Source organism: Hippocampus guttulatus, chromosome 8 (assembly GCF_054856545.1).
Source record: "Hippocampus guttulatus isolate MCC_2025c chromosome 8, RoL_Hgut_1.0, whole genome shotgun sequence".
NCBI lineage: Eukaryota > Metazoa > Chordata > Actinopteri > Syngnathiformes > Syngnathidae > Hippocampus > Hippocampus guttulatus.
The window spans coordinates 11820602-11848549 of record NC_141268.1 but is presented as its reverse complement, the minus strand read 5'-3'; the positions used below and the strand labels follow the sequence as shown (position 1 = coordinate 11848549).

At 42.4% G+C, this 27948-nt stretch overlaps 1 protein-coding gene across 1 annotated transcript; it reads left to right on the top strand.

The window, feature by feature from the left end:
- Nucleotides 1-4267: 4267 nt before the first annotated feature.
- On the top strand, nucleotides 4268-27618 carry slc6a11b (solute carrier family 6 member 11b). Its single transcript, XM_086117602.1, has 15 exons — nucleotides 4268-4777; nucleotides 4951-5240; nucleotides 5959-6093; nucleotides 6175-6315; nucleotides 6399-6480; nucleotides 8668-8800; nucleotides 11868-12002; nucleotides 15892-15995; nucleotides 16077-16201; nucleotides 16895-17007; nucleotides 17323-17460; nucleotides 20524-20626; nucleotides 20873-20973; nucleotides 21630-21800; nucleotides 22909-27618. The coding sequence occupies exons 2-15, from the start codon at nucleotides 5030-5032 to the stop codon at nucleotides 23050-23052; spliced, it is 1836 nt and encodes a 611-aa protein (XP_085973728.1). The 5' UTR covers nucleotides 4268-4777; nucleotides 4951-5029; the 3' UTR covers nucleotides 23053-27618.
- Nucleotides 27619-27948: the final 330 nt, after the last annotated feature.

The following is a 27948-nucleotide window of genomic DNA, read 5'->3' as shown; positions in this document are numbered from 1 at the left end:
TTTCCTCAAGCGTCTATTCTAATGATGGGCCAAAAATATTTACCCATGGAGTTTGGTGGACATTGGCTTGTGACTATTTTGCCGCTCAACTTTGACCACGGGCGCTAACCCTGAAGAACAAGCTCAGGTCTATTGGAAACAGTAACAATGACACAAAATTTGCCAGATCAATCACCATCATACACTTGCAATGAAAATCTCTCAAATCCACAAATTCCAATCGCCATGTTAGCATTAAGCACGTGGGTAGCATCAGCATGCGTAGCTGTGCCTGCTCAGGGAGGGGCTCGCTACATCGTGTGAATGGAGAGTGGGCTCCCACAGCTTGGAAGATTAGCGCCTGAGTGCATTCAAGTCCATGAGCGAGGACCCTTTTCCAGGAAGAAAAACCCTCCACTGGGCCCCCAAGTTGAATCCCGCTGCTTTCCTTTTGGCCCAAAAAGAGGCGGCCGTAACTGACAGTTCTTTACAATGGGACAACATTGGTGGTGTTTTTGGAGAGGAGGGAGTTCTTCTTTTTGAGGGTACGCATGGATGCCCGCGTTTCATATATTAGTGCATGTGTGATGTGTTTGTGGAAATGCAGGATAAGTGGAGATACATTTGCTTCAGTGGGAAAAGATGATACAATCAAGGGTTGATTTTAAGCAGGCCTCTCATGTCTAGCATGTAAGTAAATACATTGACTGCACCTAAGCCAAGTCGTTTTTTATGTATTTGAGTCATTTAAATTTCGGCGACTCTCTACATACACTATCCTGTGACATTTATGACGTTTTTAGTTCAAAGAAGGGTAATGTAAGGCGAGAACAAGTGAGTGCGTGTTTGTGAGGGGCTGCAGTGACATGCTCTCATCGCTAAGGGTCATCTGTGACCCAGTGATGCAAAAAAAAAAAGAAAAAAAAGAAAATCTGCAGTGCTTTTGGCTCATGATGGCTTTGTTGTTGATACCGCACAACGTAATGAGGTAGATCTAATACAAAAGATAATCATGATCAGTTTTGATTGGTTCCTTCAGAGGCGGAGACGTCAGCCGGCTATCAGGGAATTGATGAATTAACCAGGTGTGGGTGGAAGATGATGATGTGTCATCTCACCCCAGACTGATCAATACTTGATCTGTGTGTGAGTATGAATTGAAGGATTGGATGACAAGTAAATAATAAAGACAGAGAGCACTTCAGCTCACAAGAATAGCTTAGAACGTGCAACTAAGCATCACGATGAATTGGCAGTGTGAAGAAATAGATCCATTTTCGGTGGCGTTTGTTCTCATTATCTCATGGGTGACTTTGGATGAGAGGTGGGTGCACAATCGCCCAAACCCCAAATGCCCAAACCCCAATAACCCTAACCCCAATCGCCAATTATCACCCCCTCCCCCCACTCCCCCAAAAGGTTTCTAATTGCTTATAAGTGCCACACGATGGCAGCAGCGCACTACTTTTGAGCTCTTCACCCCACTTTAACTTAGTACCTTGCACCAGAGCAATACTTTTATATTAGGCAGCGCTTTGGCCTGAAAACAAAAACAGCAAATAGGTGAGTCTATCAGCAATGGGTTCCCTGTCACTTCTAACTGTGCCACTATTGGGGTTTCATTTGCCTATCTGAATATTTTGGATGCCAATATGAGCCTTGTTGTTGGCAGGTCTGATTCACCACTGGGTGGCCTTCTTCTTGCAGAGGATGTAAGTATGTTTTTTTTTTTTTTTTTTTAATCCAAAAGAAAGTAAAATAGATGCAATGTAGTGGCGAGTGACAAGTTTGTTGAACGTGAGCTTCGCATCAGCGTTGTGTCGTCTTCCTCCCCACTGTTTTTTACTCTCCTGCCTTGCATTTTTTTTTGTTGGTGCAACCTAAAACTGTCCCCTGAAAGCATTTTCAGCCAAGTGGTGCATGTTGAAACTGCTGAATCATTCAAGCAAATTACAGTCGATAGGAAGATTTGTGGAGGTGCCTCCATTGATCTTTTATTTCAGATAAACTTTTGTAATTCAAGTCCCAATTCAACATGACTCGAGTCCAAATGGACCACAAATACCCAAAACGAGATTTCAGTGACTTCTCCATGGGATCAGTAGGTACATACATAACTTAAAGATCAAGCGGCGTAAAGAGTGTCGATATTTTTTCATTAGTTAGAGACAAACTGGAGCTGTTCCCCACTAGATCCAGCAGATGGTGATGTCTTAGGAAAAAAAGAAAAGTGTCCGACCCCCAACCCAGTGTTTGTAATGCATTTTTGGGGTGATTATCTCAGTTTGTTCCAACTCGATACCACTGTCCTTTCTCTGTGAATGACCTTATAATTAAGCGTCACAATAAATTGAAAGTGTGAAGAAATCCATCCATTTTCTGTCGTGTTTATCCTCATTAGTGTCATGGGTGACTTTGGATAAGAGGTGGGATGCACCCGGGACTCTGTAACTCCTATTAAACATTTCATAATTAGCCTGTGCGAAAGATGTTGACCGAAAGATGGTGTCTAAAATGAATAGATTTCATAACAAAATATGGACACCAAATTCCTTCATTCATGAACGAAGGAATCCCAGTTTAAGTATACAAGAGATGTCTGACTGAACAAATCATTAAAAAAGAAGCTAAAATTATATATATAGACAACATAGCCAAACAACCATTCGTGCTCACAATTAACCCGAGGGACAATTTTAGAGTGCCCAATCAGCCTGCCATGCATGTTTTTGAAATGTAGGAGGAGACCGGAGTACCCGGAGAAAACCCATATATATATATACATACAGTGTGTATATATATACATACACACACACACACACACACACACACACACACACATACACACACACACGTCGGTGCATGTGTGAGTTTAATTGTTGTTTTTTGATCACGTTTCCAAGTTAGCTTTGGTCACCCCAAGGATAAAAGTCTAGCTCCATCACTGAGCTAAACAAGTCACTCCAAAGTCAGTAATATTTGCCTACGTGGGGGCGAATAAACATAAGTAAGAATACAGTTCTGGCAAATATCGCTCTTACGAAGGGATGGCAAAGAAAGATGGAGAAGCCATGCTAATTACTAAGCTAGGCTAAGATTGACATGAAGTGTGAAACACCAGAATTTAGTGTACACTTTACACACAAGTCTGGCCCTACTGGCACTAAAGTGGAGAGTATACAACTTTGAACGGCAAAATTGCAGGCAATTTAGTAAGTGTCTTATTCACTCTTCAATACTACACAGCTAACAGGCCTGAAACCGGCATCTTAGCTGGCAGGAGTGGCCTATAAGCTTACAAGTACTGTATTATTGTAGTGTAAAATATTTAGCATATCAGGAATGCTATTTGTCTGTTTTCCCAATAGAATCTTGAATTTTGATTTGGACTTTTTTTTTCACTATTATTTTATTTTTTACTCAACTCACCTCAACTGTATTTATAGAGCACTTTCAAACAGCCATCGCTGCATACAAAGTGCTGTACATGGAGCAATTTAACATATACAATAAACAGTAAAACAAATCGGTAATAATTTACACTATTATTAGTTTACTATTTCCTCCCAGGTATGAAAGACGTAACCCTCGCATCTACAAATGTACCCGTACCAATTTTTCCACTTCCTAAATGAAGTATTCTCACTCGGATAATGTTACAGATCCCACAGCATAAATAAAGGACTTGACTTTGGCTGAAAGGCACACGCGGTGTTTGCCAGCCGCTTTGGGTGGCCAAACTTTTTATGCAGGACACTTCCTCCCGGCTTCTAATGACAAGTGACCCTTGCGTGAAGGGATTCTTAGAGACTGGGTCAGGCTTTTAGAGTTAGGGGAGTTCCTTGTGCAGCGAGCATATCATGCCTGGAAACCTAGCGAATCGACTTGTGTATGAACAAACACCTACAAGCTTTTGAAAGCTTTGAATCGCCCTGGTGAGCCAACTGCTGTTCCTCGACCAGCGTGTGTGATGGGACTTTATGACCGGCCGGTTTATCATTCATCATGAGCTGCTGATGAAGACAATTCTGTTTTTTTTTTTACATTTTTGGTCTTTTCTTTTGAACAAAGGACTCTATTGGTATGCCCGAGTGCACAGTGACTGCTGCAGGAGACAAAGAGCAGTGACTTGGTATGCTGCGCGCAAAGCCGAAAGAGAGTCACCGAATGAGACTGTTGACATCAATTGACGAAATCAAACGAGGGGTCACCGTCTCCAACTAGGCCAGGTACATAAGAGAGAAGTCTGAACTTGTTTTGTGTTGCTGGGTTTTTCCATGAATGCAGCTTAATGCGAAGCTCATGTCACTTTTTCGGGACTAAAAAGTCTTCGGGTCTTCGATGATGGTCTGATATTTGTTTTGACAGTCACTATTAAGATTGGTTAAGTTTGACTTACCAATCTATCTATCTTTCTTTAGCATTGGACACACCAGTTGCTGTTATACTGTACTTAAAAAAAATAATAATCTGAGTTTCAGTATCGTTTCACCTGCACCATGCAAGCATTCGTCCATGTTTCCTCGTGTGCCTTGCCTTGCCTTCCCTCCCACCATGTGGCTTTAGTCCAAGTGGAGGCGCTTGAGGGAGGCACGCTTGGATAGCAGGAGCACAGTCGCACACCGTCCACTGCACGGTGCGCAGCGCAGACAAAAACGTGTCCGGGAATTTTTAAAATTTTTATCGAGAAAAACCTAAATTGCTATTCGCTCCTTTTTTCCTCTCACGTTTTTCCAAGGTAGCATCATTGAGAGAGCCCAAAGGAGTGTTGCCACTGTTGCATTTCGGAGACGACTTGGTAAGTACTTTGAATTCAACTTTTTATCCCCCCCCCCACCTGTCAACAACTCAGAATTTTCATTTCAATTTTGCAATCTCGTTTTTTTATTTGATTCCTTCACAAGCAAAATGGAAATAAATTGTTAATGAAATATCACGCTCCACTTCCGCCACCGTTCCTGATTTATTCAGAGCGGAGGGCCGTGCTGCTGCATTGAAGTACAAGTTCCTCATTTCGGCCACTGGAGATTCTGCATAAAGCGGCAGCGACATGACAGCCGAGAAGAGCGGGCCGATTATAAACGGTAAACCGGAGGACAGCAGGGATACGGATGACTCCAGTTCCAGCCTGGACAACAGGGAGTACTACGAGAGAGGCCAGTGGAACAACAAGATCGAGTTTGTCCTGTCTGTGGCCGGAGAAATCATCGGGCTGGGCAACGTCTGGAGGTTTCCTTACCTCTGCTACAAGAATGGAGGCGGTAAGTTTGCCTTCCTGCAACCCATTTAGGAACAAAATCAGAACTATGGAATTTTGACTCTGGTCAACCATGATGACAATAAACAATCAATGTAGCAATTTGTGGTCATTTTCAATCATTTCTTCAATGGGATGAAAAAATACCTTCCATAATTGCTCTGAACTCCTGAGGTCTGCTTGGATGGATACTAGACTGAGCTGCCAAATATACGTTCTTCTTTGAACTGAGTGAGTAGGACTGAATAGCTCCAAGTTTTCCTCTCAGTTTAGACTCAATGTGCCGCCATCTCTTCGGTGGTAAACTGGTAGTTACACAACTTGAAGGTCCTGGATTATGCCTGCGTCCCTGTGAACATGTTGACGTGTCCCTGAACACGACCCCGAACCCTCAATCGCTCCTAATGCTGTTCTATCACGTGAAATCACGAGGACTGCGTGAAACAATTTTGCCCAACCATGATGCAAGACCCGTGTGAATAGCTCCTTTAACAGAACATGTTGTAGCCGCATTATTTTTATTTTTTTCATCCCGGAATAAAACAAACAATCACCTCGGAATTCAATCAGTTGCCCAGGTGCATAACTAAGACCAGCATCAACCAAAACGACTGACAGATGCATAGAAATGAGTTTTCTTCCTCAGCCAAGCTCCAAAACCTAAAAGGGTGTTTTTTTGGTTTTGTTTTGCTTTTTTTCCCCCATCTCTGGGGTGTATAAAGGTGCCTTCTTTGTTCCGTACGTCATCTTCTTCATATGCTGCGGAATCCCCGTATTTTTCCTGGAGACCGCACTCGGTCAGTTTACCAGTGAGGGAGGAATCACATGCTGGAGGAAAGTCTGCCCCCTGTTTGAGGGTAAGAAACGCCTCATGTGCTTTCGACGTGGTTTGGAATCACTTGTGTTTAATCTCACAATTTTCTTTTTCACATTTTCAGGCATTGGCTATGCAACGCAGGTGATTGAAGCTCATCTAAACGTCTACTATGTAGTCATCCTCGCCTGGGCCATCTTCTACCTCTTTAACTGCTTCACCACTGAGCTTCCGTGGGCTGGCTGTGGCCACTACTGGAATACTGGTGGGAGAGCGGAGCATCTTTGGCCATGTTCAGGTTTATTCTTCATCAACAAGCCACTGACCGAGGTCAATGTGTCTCCACAGAGAACTGTGTCGACTACTATGGAGAAAATGCCACCAACATTACTAACCCCAACGCAACCTCTCCCGTTATTGAATTCTGGGAGTGAGTACAGTCCATTTTTTTTCCACCCCATCTCTTGTCGCTTTCATCATTCTTTACACTTTGTTGCTCATCTCTCTGGGTATCAAATATGAATGAAAGAGTTTCCATCTGATCAACATTGCAGCCATTTCTTTGCGAGTCTCCTGAGCCCGGGCCAGAAAACGTCATGTGTAACGTTAATTGTAAATCTTAGACAGCCTAAGATGGTTTCAGGGACCTCCTCAACCTCCTTCCCCAAAATAATTAGTCAGCTCCTTTCATACTTGTCAGCAGGGTCCACTAGGCCAGCTGTCTCTCAGCTGGAGTTGCAAATGTGGCAGCAGATCAGCCTTTTGTCAGCGGGCAATGCTGAGCGCACTTCCAGTCTCGTTGCCAGTCCCTGTGGTTTCGCCAGAACGGTCCAGTTTTTACACCATGTAACTCATCATTGTATAGTCTGAGAGAGGGGGAAAAAAACGCCTTTTGCAGTGATTATACATTGTATATCATTTCAATTTTAATCAATGATGATGAATTTTGGAACAAATGTCAGGAATGAGAAGCACCAGCCAAGGAGACAAGCAACCACAATGTTTTTAGCAAAAAAAAAACCCCAAAACAAAACAAAAAAAAAAAACAGCACCACACAAGTAAAACCTTGTTCAGTATTTGCCGACTGTACCCACCGTAAAACAAGCACGAGTTAAACCATAGTTAGTGTAGATTAAATGTGTCATGGAAAAAGCGTGTTTGGAAAAAGTTGTGATGAATCTGAAAACCACCCACACGCGTGAGACATGAGAACGCCATCAAGGGTGACAAATGTGACGAATGCCTAAACACCCCAAGAGACTGCATTGAAACCATTTTAGAATTTTTACTGCAAGGACCAACCACTGATCAGTTCAACATGTCATACGGAAAGAACAAAAATTGGTTTTGATTGCCTGGCCTGGATTTAGACCTTTCCAGATACTTCAGAAACGTCCTTTGGTATAGCTAGCTAACGTAACGTGTACAAGTCAATCTTAAAATAAAATACTGCGCAATAAGCATGTCTAGAACCACTTCTGAGAGTATTCAAAAGCAATCCGGATAGATCGCCGTGTTCCAAGGCAACCCTTGTGGCTGACCAGGGGCACAGGGTAGCTGAGTTGGACTTAGCCTGTGGCCTGCCACCAAGAACATGTCACCATGATCAATAGCTGCTTCAGGATCTCTGGGGGTGAACTCGGTGGTGAAGATTTGGCAAACAGCGTTTAGCTCTGCCACCTCGCATCCTCCATCAATTCCGTTGCCGGGAAATGCTTTGACAAACAGGAAGCGGAGTGGTCGTTCAGCGCTGCAAACCAACTATGGTGGCAAACGTGCTAAACTGGGTCAACTTGACCGTGACGCCTGCAGACCTTCGAAGATGCACTTTAGCTGTGGAAGAGCGACTTCTGCCCAATGTGTAGGCTTGCAAAGTGCCCACGAAATCTGCTCATTTATTTATTTCCACTACAACATGGCAGGGATTGAAAACTTTTGGGTTAGCTGGGAGCCCCAAACATTTGCTCTTGCGCTGACATTTCTGTTCATTTGTCGACTCTTACATCGATGGAATGAAACCTTCAGTCAACATGAACTTGATCTCAGATCAATTTGGCTGTGGTGAATGAATGCAAGTCAAATTTGCTCAATGCTAATCAGAAGCGATGTTACTTAGAGAAAAATTCCAAATTCTACACGGGAGTTTCTGAGCTGAGATTTGAGCCTCTCTCTTGTGAGGCAGACGACCAATACGACTTTACCATGTGCTCAGGATTTAACAGTAAAAATAGTAGAATGGCCATCACGCCCAAGAGCCTTTCCTGGATGTTGCCTAAGTTTTCTCTCTTATGATGGTGTAACCCGATGTTTTGGTTTTATAATGAATCTTGCTTTTCATAAGCAGGAGAGGTGAGAATTGCAATTTAGCATCACAGTAGTATGCCAAGAATACTTATAATACAATCTTGGTAGCGATTGTGGAATAATCAGTAGGTGGGTCAAAATCACAAAAGTGTCTCACCACCTTAAATAATCAGTGTGTAACTAGCTGCAAAAAGGTAGAAGTAAAAAGGCTTGCAGGAAATCTTCCTAGCCTTGCTCAAGCGGACACTGTCTTCATTGGATTCCACTTTTGGGATGCCTCTTGAGCCTCAATCTCTGTCTGGGCCCATACAGACGGAGAGTCCTAAAGATATCCGATGGCATTGAGCACATGGGCGGGATGCGCTGGGAGCTGGCCATGTGCCTGGCACTGGCTTGGTTTATCTGCTACTTCTGCATCTGGAAGGGACCCAAATCGACTGGCAAGGTGAGACAGCGCTGATTTCTCCTTCTTAAGATCTGTTTACTGACGCCTTTGCACCACTGTTGAATCCTCATTTAATTTCTAATGCGGTCGGTCTAAGTGAGCCTACTGCTGCCTTGAGCGGGTTAGTAAGCACACCCCCAGTAGCCTTTAAGGAAAACTTCCCTGAAGCCCAGTGGTCTAAGAATGAGTTGTGAGATAAAGGTAGAATGTGGAAAAGGGTTTCAAGAATGGCAAAACAGAGAATTTAAAAAAAAAAAAAAAAGAGGTGCGCGAGGAGGGGAGAATAAATGGCTTCACATTCAACATGACAGAGGGAAAACATAACAACTAGGCGGCAATGCTGATTTCCCCCTGAAGTGTCTTTTGTCTGTCTGTGAAGTGAAGAGGAGAGAATGCTCCTTCATGGCTGGGCTTTAGCAGCCGGTCCAAGATTGATTCCTGTATTCACTGGAGGAAAAGTGGGGGAGCGTTCATGAGGAGCATGCAGAGTACATCCTCAGCCTCTCCCTCCCTCACTTTCTTCTCCACAGACCCAACGGGCTCATTCAGCTGCGACATGGCTAAGCTGTTTGCTTTGTGACTGTGTTTAGAGGCCATTCTCACATTTAAGCCCTCCCGTAAAGGTTTACGGCAAAGCAGCGGCAAGCTTGACCCGTAAATTTGCTCTGGCTTAAATGTTTACCCCGCGGTGAGGTGGAGGCGGCGCGCGGTGCTTCAAAAGTTCACGCAGGGAGCGAATATTGCCCTTTTTGTTGCCTCCAAATGAGGAGAAAAATGCGATGCGAGGTTTAGGATGTGTAATCGTCGTGTTTGTCAATCTGAAAGAAGCCGGCCGCATGGCAGGACTCGGGTTTTCCCACACTTTTCATGTCAGACATGTTGGGATTAGCACATCTAAAAGCGCACAGCCTTCGTAAATCTTGTGCAGCATAAAACATGTGTTTTCTTGCTTCTTTACAAATGTTTGCATAATATGCTCAGCCTGGAATTAAGTGTCTTGCTATATTTAAAGCCAATGCAGTATAAGGACCAAAATCCATGTGCGTACAATGTATGTTAAGATTTGTGTGTGTGTGTGAGCGTGTACTTCAGTGTGGTGAATGAAGTTGTGTATTTGTTCGCTTGTTGTGCGTCTCTTTGAAGCACATTTTCCCACACTGCCAGCATCACTTCTGTGGGCTCCTCCTGTTTAAAAGCCTGAGCCAAGGGAGCCCTCGCTTTCTTTTCCCTTCCCTGTTCTGTTCCATCCTGCCCTCAATTGGTGACCGTTGACTGGGTTCCAGAAAGCCAGGCGATATGTGTTGCCCACCCCGGACTTTTTTCAAGCAGTTTCTTGAGCTGTTGAGCTTAAGTCTCAAATTGCTCTTCAACAGCTACCCTTAAGGAAGGTTACTACTGTGATTAACATGATATAGTCCAGGGGCCGGCAACCCCAAATGTTGAGCCATGCAGGACAAAAAAAAACCAAAAAACAAATAGGGCTGGAGCCGCAAAAAAATTAAAGCCTTCTATAAAAATTTCAATGATGGAAACACATGCTGGATGTATGTAGGAGACCGGACTGTCTCAGAATTGTTTATGTTATTCATTCCTGTTGTGCGTTCACAAACGCCCCCATAGAATTTATTTAGTGATTACCTCGCTTGATTTTTTTTATTTTGGTGCATTATTTTCGCTTTTCGTAGTGTCAGTGAAGTGATCATGAATTTCCGTTTTTCGGAGGCTGTCTTTGAACGCCTCTCGAGTCGAACGAGAAGAGACAAGGCACGGAGTTGGACGCAGACGTGTCTGTGTTTGTCGAGACTGTTAAAAGCATAAATAAAGTGTATGTTTCAAAAAACCAACACCACAGCTCTCCTTTTTCGGAGCTGCAACATGTATCTATATCTATTTGAGCTATATTAGCATACTATCAAAATCTTTCTCCATTTTCAAACATTTTTTATAAAGCTTCAGGGAGCCACTAGATGTCGCTAAAGAGCCGCATGCGCCTCTGGAGCCACGTGTTGCCGACCCCCGATATAGTCAGTGTTTCGTGTCAATACTTAAGATACTGTATTTTATAAGTCGCACCAGTCAATAAAATGCTTCATGAAGTAGAAAAAAACATACATAAGTCACTCCGGAGTGTGAGATGCTTTTTTTATGGGAAATTTATTTCAAACAATCCGAGATCATGAACGGTAGAGCTTGGACCCGTACACCAAATTCCTGTTCCTTAATCACGGGCGAGTTCAGGAATACGCTGCGAGCATGCACTGCTTCACTCCAACCATTTGGAAACTGGGCGGAATTGATTCAAGGGTGGTGTGGCTTTTATGGCACGCTCACTGGTAAAAATGCAGTAAATACAAAATTCACAAAGTATGCAGAGATGTTGATGGCCCAGTTGCCGAGTGGTTAGCGCGTCCACCTTACAGTGCAAAGGTACAGGCTGGAGTTTGCATGTTCTCCCTGTGCCTGCGTGGGTTTTCTCCGGGCACTCCGGTTTCCTCCCACATTCCAAAAACATGTATGACAGGCTGATTGAAGACTCAAAATTGTCCCAAGGTGTGAGTGTCGGCGCGGATGGTTGTTCGTCTATGTATACCCTGCAATGAACTGGCAACCAGTTCAGGGTGTACCCCGCCTATTGCCCGAAGACAGCTGGGATAGGCTCCAGCACCCCCGGAACCCTAGTGAGGATAAAGCGGATCGGAAAATGGATGGATGGATGCATAGATGTTGAAATGCTTCACTAACTGCGCTGCCAAGCAGATTGTGTCTCAGTGCGCCGGTGTTATTTCTGCATTTTTAAATTAAGTAATATGGACCTATTGAGTGAAAGAAATTGAGAAAATGAGTCTCATTGATGCATAACGAGTAATACACTACCACGAGCGCTAATAGAAACATGCAGTTATTATTATTATCACTGATGTGTGGATTGTGTTTTGAGGTGGGTAAATACCAGTTATGGCCAACTGGTTATCATAAATTGATATTTTATTAGTTGTGTTTGTTCTGTAATCTCGTATATGAAAAAAAAGAAATCAATACTGTATTGCATTTGTGTTTGTCCCTGCAGGTTGTGTATGTGACAGCCACATTTCCTTACTTCATGTTGCTGATTCTGCTAATCAGAGGAGTAACGCTGCCGGGAGCGTATGACGGCATCAAGTTTTACCTCTACCCAGATATCTCTCGTCTCTCCGATCCCCAGGTAGGCTCGGAGATACTTTCCTCAAACTTTGCTCATTTGATTTGGAGCTGGTTCTGCCAAGTATTTGCATGTTTACATGATAGAGAATTTAAAAAAGATTGAGATTTTCATGTATCATTTAAACAACGGACACATACGTTCACTTTTTTGACCTTGTCTGGAATAGGCGGCTGATGAGCGATAGTGCAGAAGAAGCCACGGGAGATAATCAGTCATGACAGCATGAATGGAGGCCACTGATTTAATGTCGCTTGTGTGGGAGGAAGCTAGATAGATAGAATGGATACAATTGATAGCATTCATTTATGGATGCCATAGGTCACAAAACACATACTACAAATACAAAACCATTGACACCACAGATACGAGATAGCAAAGATCAAGGAGTTATCAACCTGTCTGAAACTGAGAGCAACTTGTTGGTGACTCATTAATGCAAAGCCGACCGTCTGTGTATGTGCTTCTGAACTAACAAATTTGTTCAATTTATGTGGAAGTAAGTGATCCCTCACTTATCGCGGTTAATGGGATGGGGGCTCGGACCCTGCCGCGATAAGTGAAAAACCGCAAAGGAGGGTTGCCGCCCCCGCCCCCCAGAACTTTTTGTTTCAGTGGATATGTAGGGGGGCAGGGGGTGTGAAAGGCCCAAACAGAGGCAGTTAAGGAGGGTGATATAGAAGCAAAGCTGTTCGGCAGAGGAAGACATTACTTTTGACTCTGATGTTAAATTGGCTTCGTTAAAGGACAATCACTGCTCTGTTCACTTCCAGGCTGTATGTGTGTGTGTGTGCATGTGTGTGTGTGTGTGTGTGTGTGTGTGTGTGTGTGTGTGTGTGTGTGTGTTAGCTCAGCTTCATCTCCTTACCCTCCCAAGTGCTGTGCATCACTCCCCCTCTCCTAACTTCTCACACTCTCTACCATTGCCACCTGAAATGTTTCCTCACCCCTGCTCAAGCCGCTAATACTTCTTGAACGAGTTTACTCTTGCGTACGTCCCTCCTGCAACGATAACTGTTTGCTTCTGTCCACCTGTGTTGGGAAGAACTTCATGAGATTGCTACACTTAAAATGATCGGGTCTGGGATAGTTGTTAAATAAGTTGGTGTTCGTAACACTATGACACATCACATGCTGTGTATGACAACAACATTGGCATGACTAAATTAGGGAAAACTTTGTCTTCTTGCACTTTTAGCACACCTAATAGTTAAGGTTTTACAATGATTACAAAAAAGAATTATGTACAATTAAACAAAAAAAACACTTCATTCGACGATTATCAGAGCAGCAACAATTGAAACAATCTAATGTTGAAACATAATGTTAGAGGGTCATTGTTGAACGAACATGGACTCCACCATTTCATTGATGCATCCATCCTTCCATTTTCTAATCCAAATATCTTCACGAGGGTCGCGGGCGTGCTGGAGCCTATCCCAGCTGTCTTCGAGCCAGTAGGCAGGGTACACCCTGGACTGGTTGCCAGCCAATCGTCGGGCACACAAAAAAAAAAACGAACAACCAGTTGTATATTTTTTGAGGCACAAAAAAACAGTACAAAAAAACTACACAAATCAGAGTTAAGCTGATAAATTTGATATATTTATAAAATATAGTAATACGTCAGAATTACATTGATCAACTTATCAAATGTATGAATGAAATGTAGTATTTATTATGAATATGAGAAAATTGATATATAAATGTGCAAGAGTGAGTATGTATATACAAACTGAAAGTTGTATAAATAGATAAGTACAGTACACACAAGAGTAAAAGCATTTGATGATATGTTGATTTTTCCTTTCTTTTTTGTATTGAAAAAGGATCAATTCATATGTTACTACATAACAAGGGGTAGGACTAGATACATTTTTTACTTCTTCCTACTCCTTTGAACATAGAATTGTGATGATGCCCGTTTTTTCTTTTCCTTTCTTTTTTTTTTATTTTTTACAGTTTTTACTTACAATACAATAATAAATTGACAAAAGTGAAGGTATGTTTTATATGTTCAATAAACAAACAAACAAGCCCCATGCATCCACAGGTGAACTGAATTCAATTGATATTTTGATATCAAGGAGAACAAGTCCTGTAATGGCAAACTTTGTTTCAATGACATCACTTCAGCCAAGCCAGAGGCAGTGCTTAAAGCACAGGTTAGTCCCTTTGCGCATGCACAGGTCGCACTGGTGGCCCTTGGTTGACCCAGGGCGTGGATAAACGCACATGACACTTGAAAAATAGTCTCTCAGAACAGGAAATCAACCATAATATACATCCATACACTATATTCGAATGGGAATGTAACCAGCAATCGTATAGTAATAGTAAGAGGAGGCCTGCTGTCCTTCAGTTTTTGCATGGCGGACATGTTTTCAAGACTCAACACTAGCAAAAACAAGCCAACTAAATTAGGCACAACATCAACAAGAGATTCTCTCGGGGGCCGAGCCGTTAAGGTTTCCCTACGCTGTGCGGCCATCAGGCCAGGGAGAACTAAAGGGAACATTAATGAACATTAGCAAAGAAAGAGCTGTTCTTCCGCAGGAACAGGCCTGTGTTTGTGGGGTCACGGAAGTTACCGTGGTTACTCGCAGGAGGGAGTGAAGATTGTGCGTTTGTGTATTGTTTCGTGGCGGTAAAATGAGATTAGTGGTTGAATGGTGATGTGAGAGAGTTTTCAAAGAGCCGTGCTGCATTTGCGAGCACACCATGCTAGGCCTGCCGGTCCCGAGGTCCTGTGCTGCAATTTCAAACTGGTTTCATCATCCACCTTACTTCATATCCCTTTTGCTCCCAACTCGTCTCATAAGGGGGACGAGCCCCTTCTTAAAATATTATCCAAAGTCATTTAAAATGATTTTTTTCAGAAAACACAAAAAAACTGAACCAACTACTGATGATATTACATACATCAATAATTTCATTTCAGAGGTAGATTCCTGATGCTGTTTCTGTTTGTCTCCAGTAGGTGGCATAGGAGGGCTTTCCCTTATGAGTTGCACCTGTTTGTTATCATGCCTCGTTACTAGCTGCGTTGAAGGACCCTGCCACGCCGACAACTGGCTGTCGGATTATTAAACCTTGCTCACGACTGTTTCCAAGTGCTTCAATTTTCTACTTTCTTGATTTTTGCCCCATAGCTTTGCCACGTAGTTTATTGTGTTTGTCTTGTAAGTAGTTGTTCATTACTGTGTAGTCTCGGTTTTGTATTCTTGTGTTTTGGATTCTCTGATCCTTTTAGTTGGTAAGCAATGTTACATTTTCTTGTTCCTTGCCTTTTGTCAGCGCTTTTGTCCCGAGTTGTACTTTATTGGTCCTGCATTGTTTTTGTTAAGAAACACCACATAGGCCCCAAAAGATTCAGGCCCACTGACCCCCTGTGTGCTCGATGGCTAGTCCAGCCTTTCGTGGAGGCAATTCGCAGTTTGAAAATCCGGTCATTGTTAGCACCAAACCTTCAGGCTTCTACTAGCAAGGAATCTCCCCCCCCCCCCCCCCCCCTCAACCCCCAAAAAGACTATTAGTACATCTGAAATGTGCTTGGTGTTAATCAGAGGCACTATATGGTGACGTGTGCGAGCTGACTCTCATCTAACATGAGTTTGAATGCGATTGGATGATTTTGGTGTGTACACCTGTACAACCACATAATCTCACTGGCTGTTTCCTTCTCAAAAAGATTTAAAAAAAAATAGTTTGGTTAAGGGTATGGGTCATAATGGTTTAACAATTTGGAAATGATTTATCAGGGGTCCGTAGATATAATGGAACGGTCACAAAATTGGCATATCAGAACTAAATAAACAGCAGTGGAATGAGCTTTATAGGCAATTTCCATTGTAGTTTGCCTTGTAAATAACATTAGCTGCATGACTTACAGGTATGGGTGGATGCAGGAACACAGATCTTCTTCTCCTACGCCATCTGCTTGGGCTGCCTTACTGCCCTTGGAAGTTATAACGCCTACAACAATAACTGCTACAGGTAAGAATGAGTTCAGTTTTGTCCGAATTGGAATTTGTCATGACATTTGGGAAAGTAATCTCTTCCCGACTTGCTCCTCAGGGACTGCATCATGTTGTGCTGTCTGAACAGTGGCACCAGTTTTGTAGCAGGTTTTGCCATTTTCTCTGTGCTGGGATTCATGGCTTACGAACAGAACGTTCCCATCGAGGCCGTGGCGGAATCCGGTGAGTGAGAAACAGACGTTGCAGCAACCAGTTTGCGATGTGGGCGGATCAAAATCTTGTACTGTAGGCTGGCGCCCATCTGACTCTTTATTTCCTTCATCCATCATAATGTGAATGCACTTCACACTCTCACAGACTCTCAGACCACAGCTTGATGATATATTCAAGTTGGTATGAATGATTCAGTGAGAATGACAGCGTGAGGGATTTAAAATGCTTGTCTCAGAGGGAGCGAGGAGACAAGTTTTAACGCTTCTCCGAGAATAGGTCGCACCAAGATAACATGACTGCCTGCTGCATCTTATTTTGAACCACTTGGTGATGCTTTGAAAACAATCGATGTAGAAACATCATCAGTCACCTGCATTTCAGTTTTGGGCCATTTATCCCTACCGTGGTGCAACAAACTCATCAGTGTCATACATCGCAGTTTCTCCAGCTGAGTGATGAATGTGTCTGTTTTGCATTGGAGGATTAAAAATGGAAAAAGTGAGCTCAGGGGCCATTAAGTTGTGAACATGCAAGCATCTATGTGCACGCAGCATGCATGCATGCATGATGTGAAACCAGAAAAAAAGCTACGATGCTTCACGCCGGAATAATAAAGGGGGCCAGATCAAATCAGACTAGTACCGTAATGGCAAGAATCAAGCGACTTTGCCTCATGACAATATTGTAACATTGACATTACAGGTCCTGGTCTTGCCTTCATTGCATACCCAAAAGCCGTGACCATGATGCCTCTGTCTCCACTTTGGGCCTGTCTCTTCTTCATGATGCTCATCTTTCTCGGGCTGGACAGTCAGGTGAACACGACCAAGCACAGCACACGCACCTATCCATGATGAGATGAACTTCTCTTATTTTATCAAACTTAAATTACCACAGGATGTGATACTATTGTCACATGTAATCATTAAAACAACAAAGTATTTGCAGGCCCACAACATTTAATCCATGCCTCAATGGATAAGGTGCTATTACGTAATGCCCAAGCAATCGGTGGAATCTTAACAACTACTGAATACTCTATAAAAATGCAGTCATAACACCCGAAATGCAGTAAAGATTTGTAGATAGTACCACTTGTGTGACCTACACCTTGTTGCGTTCTTTCCCAGTTTGTGTGCGTGGAAAGCTTGGTGACAGCTGTGGTGGATATGTACCCGGAGACGTTCAGGAGAGGCTACCGCAGAGAATTGTTGATTCTCGGCATGTCTATAGTTTCTTTCCTAATAGGACTCATCATGTGCACAGAGGTGAGACTTGACTTTTCCACTCAAATGTGGATACAGTGGTGCCAAGAGATACAAGTTTAATTTGCACTGTGACCATGCTTGTAACTTAAAACACAGATCTCAAATCATCTTGCCTCATTGAAATGAATAGATATGAAATTAATCCGTCCCACAACCCTCTACAAAAACCTATTTGTGGGTTGCCTTTTGATTAGGAAAGGCACACTCTATAATCTTGTACTTTAGAAAAAAATGTAACATCCATCTATCCATCCATTTTCCTATCCGCTTTATCCTCACAAGGGTCGCTTTCCCAGCTGTCTTCGGGCAATAGGCGAGGGACACCCTGAACCGGTTGCCAGCCAATTGCAGGGCATACACAGACGAACAACCATCCGCACTCACACTCACATCGCGGGACAATTTAGGGTGTTCCATTAACTTGCCATGCATGTTTTTGGAATGTGGGAGGAAACTGGAGTACCCGGAGAAAACCCATGCAGGCACGGGGAGGTTGTAACATAATTGAATAAAATATAAAAAATTGAGCATCATGTTTAATTTGTTAGGCTCCTCATGGTGTGGGGGACTTGACCACCAGGAGGCAGTATAATACAGTCATGCAGACAAACGATTCATTTCATGAACAAATATAAGTTACTCAGTAATCTGCACTGATGTGAATAGTTTTCAGGAGAAGATATACTGTATGTCTGTGAGTATTCTATTGTCTGACTATATATATATGTGTTGCTGCACAGTTTGTGTTCAAATCTAATAACTTGAAGCATTATCAGATTGTCACATTGACACTATTTGTTAGCCCGTCTATGGCAATTCCAATTACGTGGCAACATGAAGCTAGCGGACTTAAACCCAAAGTTATTTGGTTGTTCTCTTTGTATTTACATTTATTCATCCATCCATCCATTTTCTAATCCACTCATCCTCACAAGTGTCGCGGGCATGCTGGAACCTATTCCATTTGTCAATGGGCAATAGTCGGAGTACACCCTGAACTGGTTGGCAGTCGATCACAGGGCACACAGAGACAAACGTCCGTTCGCTCTCACAATCAAACTTTGGGATTGCCATCAATTATTTTTTTGAAAATGTGTTCACTACACCATTGCTGTTTCATGTTAAGTGAGCTGAGTAGAATTCGCTGCCAGCATACACCACTCATGTCTCAATTTTTTGACCACAAATCAAAGTTAAAAAAATAAAAAATAAAAAATCCTCCATATCATGGTTCTTACCTTGAAAAACCCAAAAGTCAGGTGACACATACAGTATATTAAGGAACCATTGTATTTAAAAGCACTTTAGTATGTAGTACTTGTAAATATTAACATAGCATACATTTATGTTAACACATTTCTGCTGCTTACTAGAATTCACTTGTTTTCATTTCCACGATACATCATCATCATTGTCATCATCACTGTCATCGTCATCACCACCAGCTGAAAGCCAGCAGGTACAGAACTGTGTGATTGCATCATCCAGTATGATCTGCCCCTTATGGTCTCTTTGAATGTGTTTTCATTGATTTAAAAAAAAAATGTTTTTTTAAATACACTGCCATTTGCCATAAATGCATACTGTGTATCTGGAGTAGCCACCACCTCGCCTATGCTTTTAATGCCATCTTTCTGTACTGTAGTTTGCAACAACAATTGTTCCTTAGATCGTCCACTAAAAGCTTCTCGTGCTTGTATAAGCACCGTGGTCCACCCACCCACTCTTAAACTATTCTGTACTCTACAGGGTCCATATGTACCATTAAACGTGAGAACATAGCCAAAGGCACCATGCTGAAGTTACATACTTGTGACAAACTTTTGATTCCTTCTCCACAGATGCAATTTTCATCAAGCTATGTCATCCCTAGTGACACCAGTATGTTTAAAAGTCCAATACTTACAGCTACTTTTTCACATCGATCTTGCCACTTTGAACTGCCACAAAATTGCCCTCGCACAAATTGCACAGTGGGATGTTTGAAAGGTCCCTCGGGAGGCTATTGATTGCCGAGTTGAAATATTGGACAGTGCTGAGACTTTCTGTTTATGAGCACACAATTCAGACCTCTGATGTAACACTGCTTTGGGATTCATGGCAGATTTTATTCATGAGTATCCTTTTAGCGAAAAAGTACAGAGGAGTTTTCCTCAGTGAATCTACGCCGGTACTGTAAATAAGACATTTTAGTGTGCAGAGGAGAAGAATATCACTCAACATACGACTGCAATGCCCAATGTAGTTTGTAAATTAACAACTCTAATTGAAATAGGGAAATTGTCTTCATTCATGCTCCATTTGCTTTAGTTTAGTGTAAGCCTAACCTGTGATACCAAAACATTTAAGTAACATAAAAGTATCATAAATTGTGTATTGAAATACAGATTAATTTATTGGTTGTGTTTAAAAAACACACACACACATTGGAAGAGGACCTTGAAAAAAAATTACTCATTAAATCTCAACTGCAGTAGTGACGGAAATATATGTCATTAATATTCTTAATGACAAGGTGGCTAACATGTTAGTAGGCGGCGTGCTAGTCAGAAGTCCTGTTCTACTGCATGCTGTGTGTCTGCTCTGTGCAACCTCTGCTCTTCAGAAATGAAACTGAAAACGCCACGATTTGTGTTCATTCCAGTCAGGTAGAAAAAATTCTCCATTTTTCACTGGATTTAAACGAATCAAAGTGCACCTCCTTTGATATGGGAAAGCTATTATTTTTCTCTGCCGTATCAGTTCTAATATATTGGATTTTTTCCCCCCCGCAAGATGAAAGGTAGGATTATACACAGAATTGCACAAAGCATCCAATCAGACTGCTGCAATCAGCCCTTAGGGGACATACAGTATATGCCGAGTTTCTGGGCATTAATGTAGGGGGTAGTTCCACTTTCAGTTCCAGGAACTTTTGCTTCTGATACTTCCTGGAACTAAAAGGTTCTCATCAGATATGTTCAGCCCTGCAAAACATTTCCCCAAAATATCACTACATATATACATCAAATAAAAAAATGTATTTGCGTGCCACCGTGTGATATCTCCCTTGTCTCCTTCCAGGGAGGGATGTACGTCTTCCAGCTTTTTGACTCATACGCCGCCAGCGGCATGTGCTTGCTGTTTGTGGCCATCTTTGAGTCCATATGTATCGGATGGGTGTATGGTAAGACATGACTCAAGACTTGTTACGTAATCTCCATCACAGTGTCCAGTCCTATGGGCTCACCATTCATATGTCGAGAGAAAACGGAGGAAAAACAAGCCAGTGGTAACTGCGCCCTCTACTGGAGACGAGGAGAACACAGAGACGTTTGCTCAGCGGGCCTCGAAGTGTCATCACAAATCCCTCGTGTCATTCATTTTTAAACCGAAGGAGGAAACAAGAGTGGCAAATATTTCTGTTTTTCAGGCAGCGACAGATTCTACCGAAACATTGAAGACATGATTGGCTACAAGCCCGTCTTCTTCATTAAATGGTGCTGGATGATTTTGACCCCCGGCATCTGTGCTGTGAGTGCACTAAACACACACACGCACACTCACACACACTCACACACACTCTATTACTGAGATGACCAAGCCCATGTAGAATGACAGGCAGTCAAAGCAAGAGCCTTATTGTATTTATTTATTTTTACTGAAATGGGACAAAATATGAGGTTAAAGGACAGTGTATGTCATGTATTACCCCTCTTTCCCCGGTTGCGATTTTCATGTGTAAGAATATATCGTCATGTGGTGCGAGAAGACACACTCGGTTGCCGCATCACTTTGTTTTTCATTTGTTTTATATTTATGGCAGGGAGGTGTTTTTCATCCAAGTAATGGCTCTAATTATGACTTAACTACTACTATACATGAACGTAGGTTAGATCCCGACCTGAATACAAACTTAAGTTACGTCGCCGTATTAGATACAGAACTCAGTCGTTAACTGAGGACGCCACGTATTTGGGGGTTATTCTGTTTGGATAGTCGCCTTGCTCAAGGGCTCCGCTCACTCATGAACTAATGAGCACAGCAGCCTGACAAATGAGTTGCCATCACCTTGAAGTTCATATTGGGAATTTCATAATGATTCTAACAGATTTATCAAATGATTTTTGTCACTGCTAATGAATAAATGATTCACTTTTTTCAAGTATATTTGATCATTTGTGTTGCAGGGTATTTTCTTGTTCTTCTTGATCAAATACAAACCGCTCAAGTACAACAACGTGTACACCTATCCCGACTGGGGCTACGGCATCGGCTGGTTCATGGCCATGTCTTCTATGGTGTGTATACCTCTGGGGATCATCTGGATGATCTGGAAGACTCCCGGAACTTTCTCTGAGGTAAAACCACGTATATCTGCACACAGACCTTCAGCCCAAGGTACTGCAGACTGAGGGGCAAATTCACTTAAGGATTGCGTGGCTTTTGTGTGGCACCACCCGGTCAAAATGGAGCAAACATACTGCATCTAATTCTCAAAGCACACGCAGATGGTGAAATGCTTCACTAACTGCAGTCTCAAGCAGATTGTGCATATTTAAATGAGGTAAAATGCATGTGTTTGCCAGAGAAATTGCCTGCCTCTTTGCAAATGGTGCCTCATTGATAACAACGGCGTGAATAGCCACAACCAGTTTGAGTCAAGCAAAAAACGCCCAGAAAAAGCTGGTGTAAATTTGCCGCTCCTCATATAAGTGTAGCATTGTCATGCCGGACAGATGAGGAGGGGAGGGGCTTTCCAGCATTTCACAGCTCAGAACAAACAGTTTACGGAACTATTTGTCCCTTGTATTGTCCCCCATTTTAAAAATATGAGCAAAAACAACTCAGCAAATTATTTTGGAACAAACACATTTTTCATGCTGTGTTGTGCAAACTATTATTATTGCCATACATGTCAATATTACATCATAAAATTCTTTCAACTTAAATTTTAGTCCCCAAAAAGTTGTTTTATACAGTGTGGAGGTCCCAGTGTCCTTTGCATTTGCCTGTACTGTATCCCCCCCCCCCCCCCCCCCCCCAAAAAAAGCCTGCTTGACTTTTTGAGAAGGTTCCAAAAGCTCCAAATTCTTAACTGGTCAAGACGTCAATCTTAGCAGGTCACATGTACACTATAATCCATATACCATTTCATCATTGTGTGTCTGTCACTAAGGTGTATTGGTTGTTGGTGATGATTGTATTGCACTATTTCTCGTTTATTACCATCACCCCTTTCAAAAAGTAGAGTCGCCCACTCCAGTCCTGATAGGGGCAGTAATGCGTATAATAGCAGTGCCAAACTGTCAAACACACAAAGAAGAAGAGGCATCAGCCATCTTCTGAGTTTTCACAGTTGATAGAAAAATCTATCAATCAATAAAGACGTACCAAGCGACCTTGCACAAGGGAGTGCCGACCAGAACCAGAAGCTCACCTCCCTCTCCTCTCCTAATGTCTTTGCAGAGAATGAAGAAGTTGACGACGCCCAGCCCAGACCTGAAAATGCGAGGGAAGCTCGCTGCCCTCAGTTCGTGTGCCGCCAATGACGCCATGCTAAAGGCTGATGGGAAAATATCCACTGTCTCAGAGAAGGAAACACATTTCTAACTGACTTGCTGGTCTCAATTAGGTCCAACCCCTAAACAAAAAACAAAAAAACAAAAAAAGACAGCAAACATCGGCTGCCATTTGAGAAATACGAAACAATTCAAAGGCTTATTTCGATTTTGTAAAAAAGAAAAAAAAAGAAAAAATGTATCACCAGATACTTAGACTGTTTATGTTTTGCACAAACTTTGATAACACATTTGTTGGGTTCTTTTAACCTCGTCACTAAAGCGGGCGCTTTCTTTGCTAACCATTTAATCGTTAAAAGTTGATTTTGATGACGTATGTTGAGATTGCTGATAGCTGACCTCATTAGTGCCTCTGCCTTGACAGCAATACTGTTGTGTCGTAAAAGGCTTCAAGTCCACACATCTTGTGCCTCGTATTTGATACAAGGTGCCCAAATGTCTCAAATGTAGCAGCTTTGTGAGACTATTGGGGTGTTCACACGGCACACATTTGCTCCGGTGCTGCACCGATATATTTTGTTGCGATATATTTTACACCGGAGCAAATTTTGTGCCGCGGTCATACATACAAAGCAGCTGAGCGTGTTAACTCCAGCGTAGCACCGGTGCAGCCCCACTTGCGGTCACACGGCAGTTTCTGCAGCGGTGCAAAACGATAGAAAACAAAGAGCTTGGTTCTTTTTAAAACATACACAACTCATGCAACTGCTGTAAAGGCACGTCCTTCTCCTTCTCGGTCTGCGTGCCTTCTGCTCGAGAGGGGTTCAATATGACCGCCCCCGAAAACGTAAATTAACGATGACCTCAATGACACTCAGAAAAGCAAACATATAATGCGCCAAACAGAAAATCAAGAGAGGAAATCACAAAATAAATTCTATGGGGGGGGGGGGGGGTTGTGAACACACAACAAAGAAACAAACTACACAAACAACTCCGAGACAGTCCAGTCTCCTACAAAAGGAAAGATGATGTTTGGGGATTACCCCCCCCCCCCCATTCTAGTTGAGATTATAACCCAAGAGGCAAGGTGCCGCTTGCTACTGTTATTGCCAGCCATCATGTCTTGTGTCGTTATTAATTTACAAACACATGACGGAAGTACAACAGAGCACGAAAGCAACGCATTCTCGCCCCCCGCAAACGAGCATTTGCTCCGGAGCAAGCTTTTTTCAGGGGCTACACCGGTGTAACTTTGCACGTGTGACCGCTCTACTGGCGTAGCACCGGCGCAGCACCGGAGCAAATGTTGCCGTGTGAACACCCCTTATTAGAGGGCACTGAAAAGCAGTAAAACATGCCGTGTGAGGACATTCCGCTGTCAAATCCTAAAGTCCTGTTTCAATGTTGTCTAATTTCTAGTCAAAATATTTCAAATTAGACCTATGACCAAAACGTTAAAAAAAAAGACACATGCATAATTGTGTTTGCATTATACAATTTGTGCTTATATACATGATTGCGTATGTAAAATGGTCTTAGATGAGCCAATTAATGCATGGATGATTCATGAGATGTGATGTCAAGTGCCACTCCACCTTACGAAGACACTGCATTTGATTCAAGGGGATCAGCTGGAGTGTCTTCGTGCGGTGAAGTGGCACTACTCGTGGCTAACCTTCATCAAATCTTACACAATAAAGTAAATACATGGCAAAAAGATTAATTTCATGACAAACGGTTCACTTTAAATATGCCAATAAGGTTCAGAATGTAAACGAGTTCTGACTGGATATTAGACTTTCACGGTGAACGGATTGCATTGAATTTGTCGTCGCATAGCAAGAATTGCAAAAGACAAAAACTAAAGAAACAACAAAAAAAAATCACATTATTGGATTTAACAGAAAGATGTGATGAGGATATCGATCGGGGCGTTAGGCTATATTGGGTCCTCAGGGGCTTATGTGATTTTCCTCGTCTCTGCTGGGGGAGCTTCACAGTGACATCGATGGGTAAATCAAACTCGGTTAAAAACCTCAGAAAATCTTCACACAGCTGCGAGCGACCGGCAGGCCGAGTCTTAAGAAGAAGAAAAAAGAACAAAACACCTCCCTCTCTCTCTCTCTCTCTGCCCTCTTCTACGTCTGCATGTGTGTCATTTCACCGTAATTATGCTGAGCCTCTCAACACAGAGTGACTGACGGACAGATAGGCTTCCGCCCCTGCACTCTCATCCCCGTGCTGCCTTGAGAGGAGGACATGTCACACATCACACCAAAATTGCAAAGGCTGTCTGTGCTCTTACTTACCCCCTTCTCATCTTTCACCTCTTTCACACAAGACCCAAGCATTGTTGCGTCAGAATGGAGCTTTCATACAGAAACTAGATACTCCCATAGATAATTCAATGGATGGCGATGGCTGTGTATGGTGTTTAATGTTAGGTTCAGATTAAACATGAAATAGTGTAGCGCCCCCTGTACTTCACCCGTGAATAAACTAATGCGGATATGTTTGTGCTTCAGGTGTTTCAAGCGGGGAAAAGGAGGGGCTCCTCCTTTTTCTTTCGACAGAAAAAAAAAAAGCTAAAACATCGTAAATCAATCCATTGGACAGTGGCTGCGCTAATTTGGCTGCTAAACGCTATCTTGGTTGACAGGCTGTAAACAAATCAACGTCATGCACCGAATGTAATCGTCATCGTAATAATCTTATTTTATCACTTTTGGATCAGTACGACTGGCCCTTAAATGGATTGGCCATGATTTGATCGAAGATGGTTGTCAGAAAATGCCAATTGCTTCCAACACAATGTACCGGGGATTGTCAGTCATAGCTAACACCCGTGTTCTGACATTTGACACTTTTTCTACTGGTGGGATATGACCACTGCTTTTATACCGCAAGTCCTGCATTTGTAGGACAGTGACAATTGCAAAAAAATAAAAAATAAAAATAAATAAATACAACAGTGCGAGATAATTGGGCCACGTCACAGGTGTTTACACAGAATAGTGGCATGGAAAAAAGGTATAAGTGGCTAACTAGAAATGCATTTGTTAAAATACTTTTTCACATATCTAAAAATTAAAAACGATAATGGTAGATACAGTAAAAGGTAAACCTGACATAAAATAAAATACCTGCAGCTCTTGAGCAACGTTACATGACAATGTGAAGCTAATGTCGCTAGCATGACAACAGCAGGTTACAAATGACGCACATGAGCTTCTCAAAGAAAGATCTGAACTTCTGTTTCAATCCACATTGAATCGCGTCCAGTGACTCTCCTTGTCGACCAGAAATCTCTCCCACTTCTTTAGGGCAGCAAACATTTTGAGCTTGAATTGAGAGCGTACTCTGCCAATGGCTGCCAACTAGCGTGAGTGAAAATGTGTAATTCCACACTATTCTTAAGCGGTGGACTAATTCCAATGCCCGTCCCTATAGTCTCAATCATTATATTCCATTTTTTTTGGAGCCAAGCTACATATTTTACCCTGAAAAAAATTGCACAAATAATTATGATCTCGACTCTATTTACCAATGCATTTACTACGCTTGTGTGGCATGACTTATTCTGCTATATAAATGGCTACAGGTGGATACACAGGTTACACAGATCATTTAATTGATCTGCCTGTCACTATATGTCACTGGCATTGATAGATGCATCTGTCCATTTTCGAATCCGTTTATCGTCACAAGGGTCGCGGCGTGCTGGAGCCTATCCCAGGTGTCTTCGGGTCGTAGCCCGAACTGGTTGCCGGCCAATCGCAGGGCACACATCGACGAACAACCATTCACATTCACAATCAAGCCGAGGGACAATTTAGAGTGGCGCATAGATAGATGAGGGAAAAATAACTCAATACAATTTGCAGTAAATCAACAGTATGATTTCTGGACTAATTCAGTAAAATTGGATAAATTCCCACGGCGCACCTGATGATGCCCCAGTGGTTGAGAATCTCTATAATGCTAGTCTGTCCATGTCACCCATTTAATTCAGGCAAATGAGCTGGCCTCATTGTTGCTCCCTATCAGCATCATTCAATCAACGCTCCTGTAACGCCATTCAACCTTCCATCCTCACTTATTTCCTGCCCCATGCGTGCTCAATCCCCGAGCCTTCTGGTCCTCAGTGCTTGATGAAAATGCGACTGTGGAGGGCGATGGGAAGATGCTTTTTTTTTTTTCCAGGAGGGGGGCAAAGAAAGCAAGAGAAACATGTGAAGGTTAGTGTGGGATAAAGTAAGTGATGAGCGAAAATGAATGGAAGTGTTTGGTTTTTTTAAACACGGTGGTGGCCCCTCCTGTCCAAACTTTGACGTTCTTCTTCAACATAAATCTTTTCATTCCCCCACCACCTCCCTTCTCACTCACATGTATTAGCCACATCATATGACATTGATCACTTTTATCTACGCTTGTTCACTCTGTAGCAATCTGTGCTCTGTACCTCCAGATGAACACGCTGTCAAATTAAAAGGTACTTTTGATATGCAGCTCAAAAATCTCTTTGTCATCATAGAACTTTAATGGAAAAAACCCCGTGTTGTGTACTGTTCTACACACATTTTGGTGTTCACAGGACACATGAACTTTCTGCTTACTCATTTTTAAGAATAAATATTCTGAAGGAAGTGCACAATGGGTCTTTCTTTTCATTTCAAGTCCACAAAGTCACAGTTTCTTGTGCTCCGTATATGAGGTATGTATTAAGAGAGGGGGTCCAAAAAGATTAATAAGCCATGTATGAAGACGTTGCAATTCGGCCATTTTAGAGGTTGTGTTTTGAATCACTCCCTTTTCGCTGTTCAGTTAGGTTTTTTTAAAATCAATTTTGCCATTTAAATGGATAGTGACTGATGCACTTTTATAGTATAATGAAATAGTCTTTTGTTTTGGTTTTTTTTTTGGTTTGTTTTTTTGAGAACCGCTAGTCTTTACCGTTGCGGTGTTACCAAAATAAAAGAGGTTG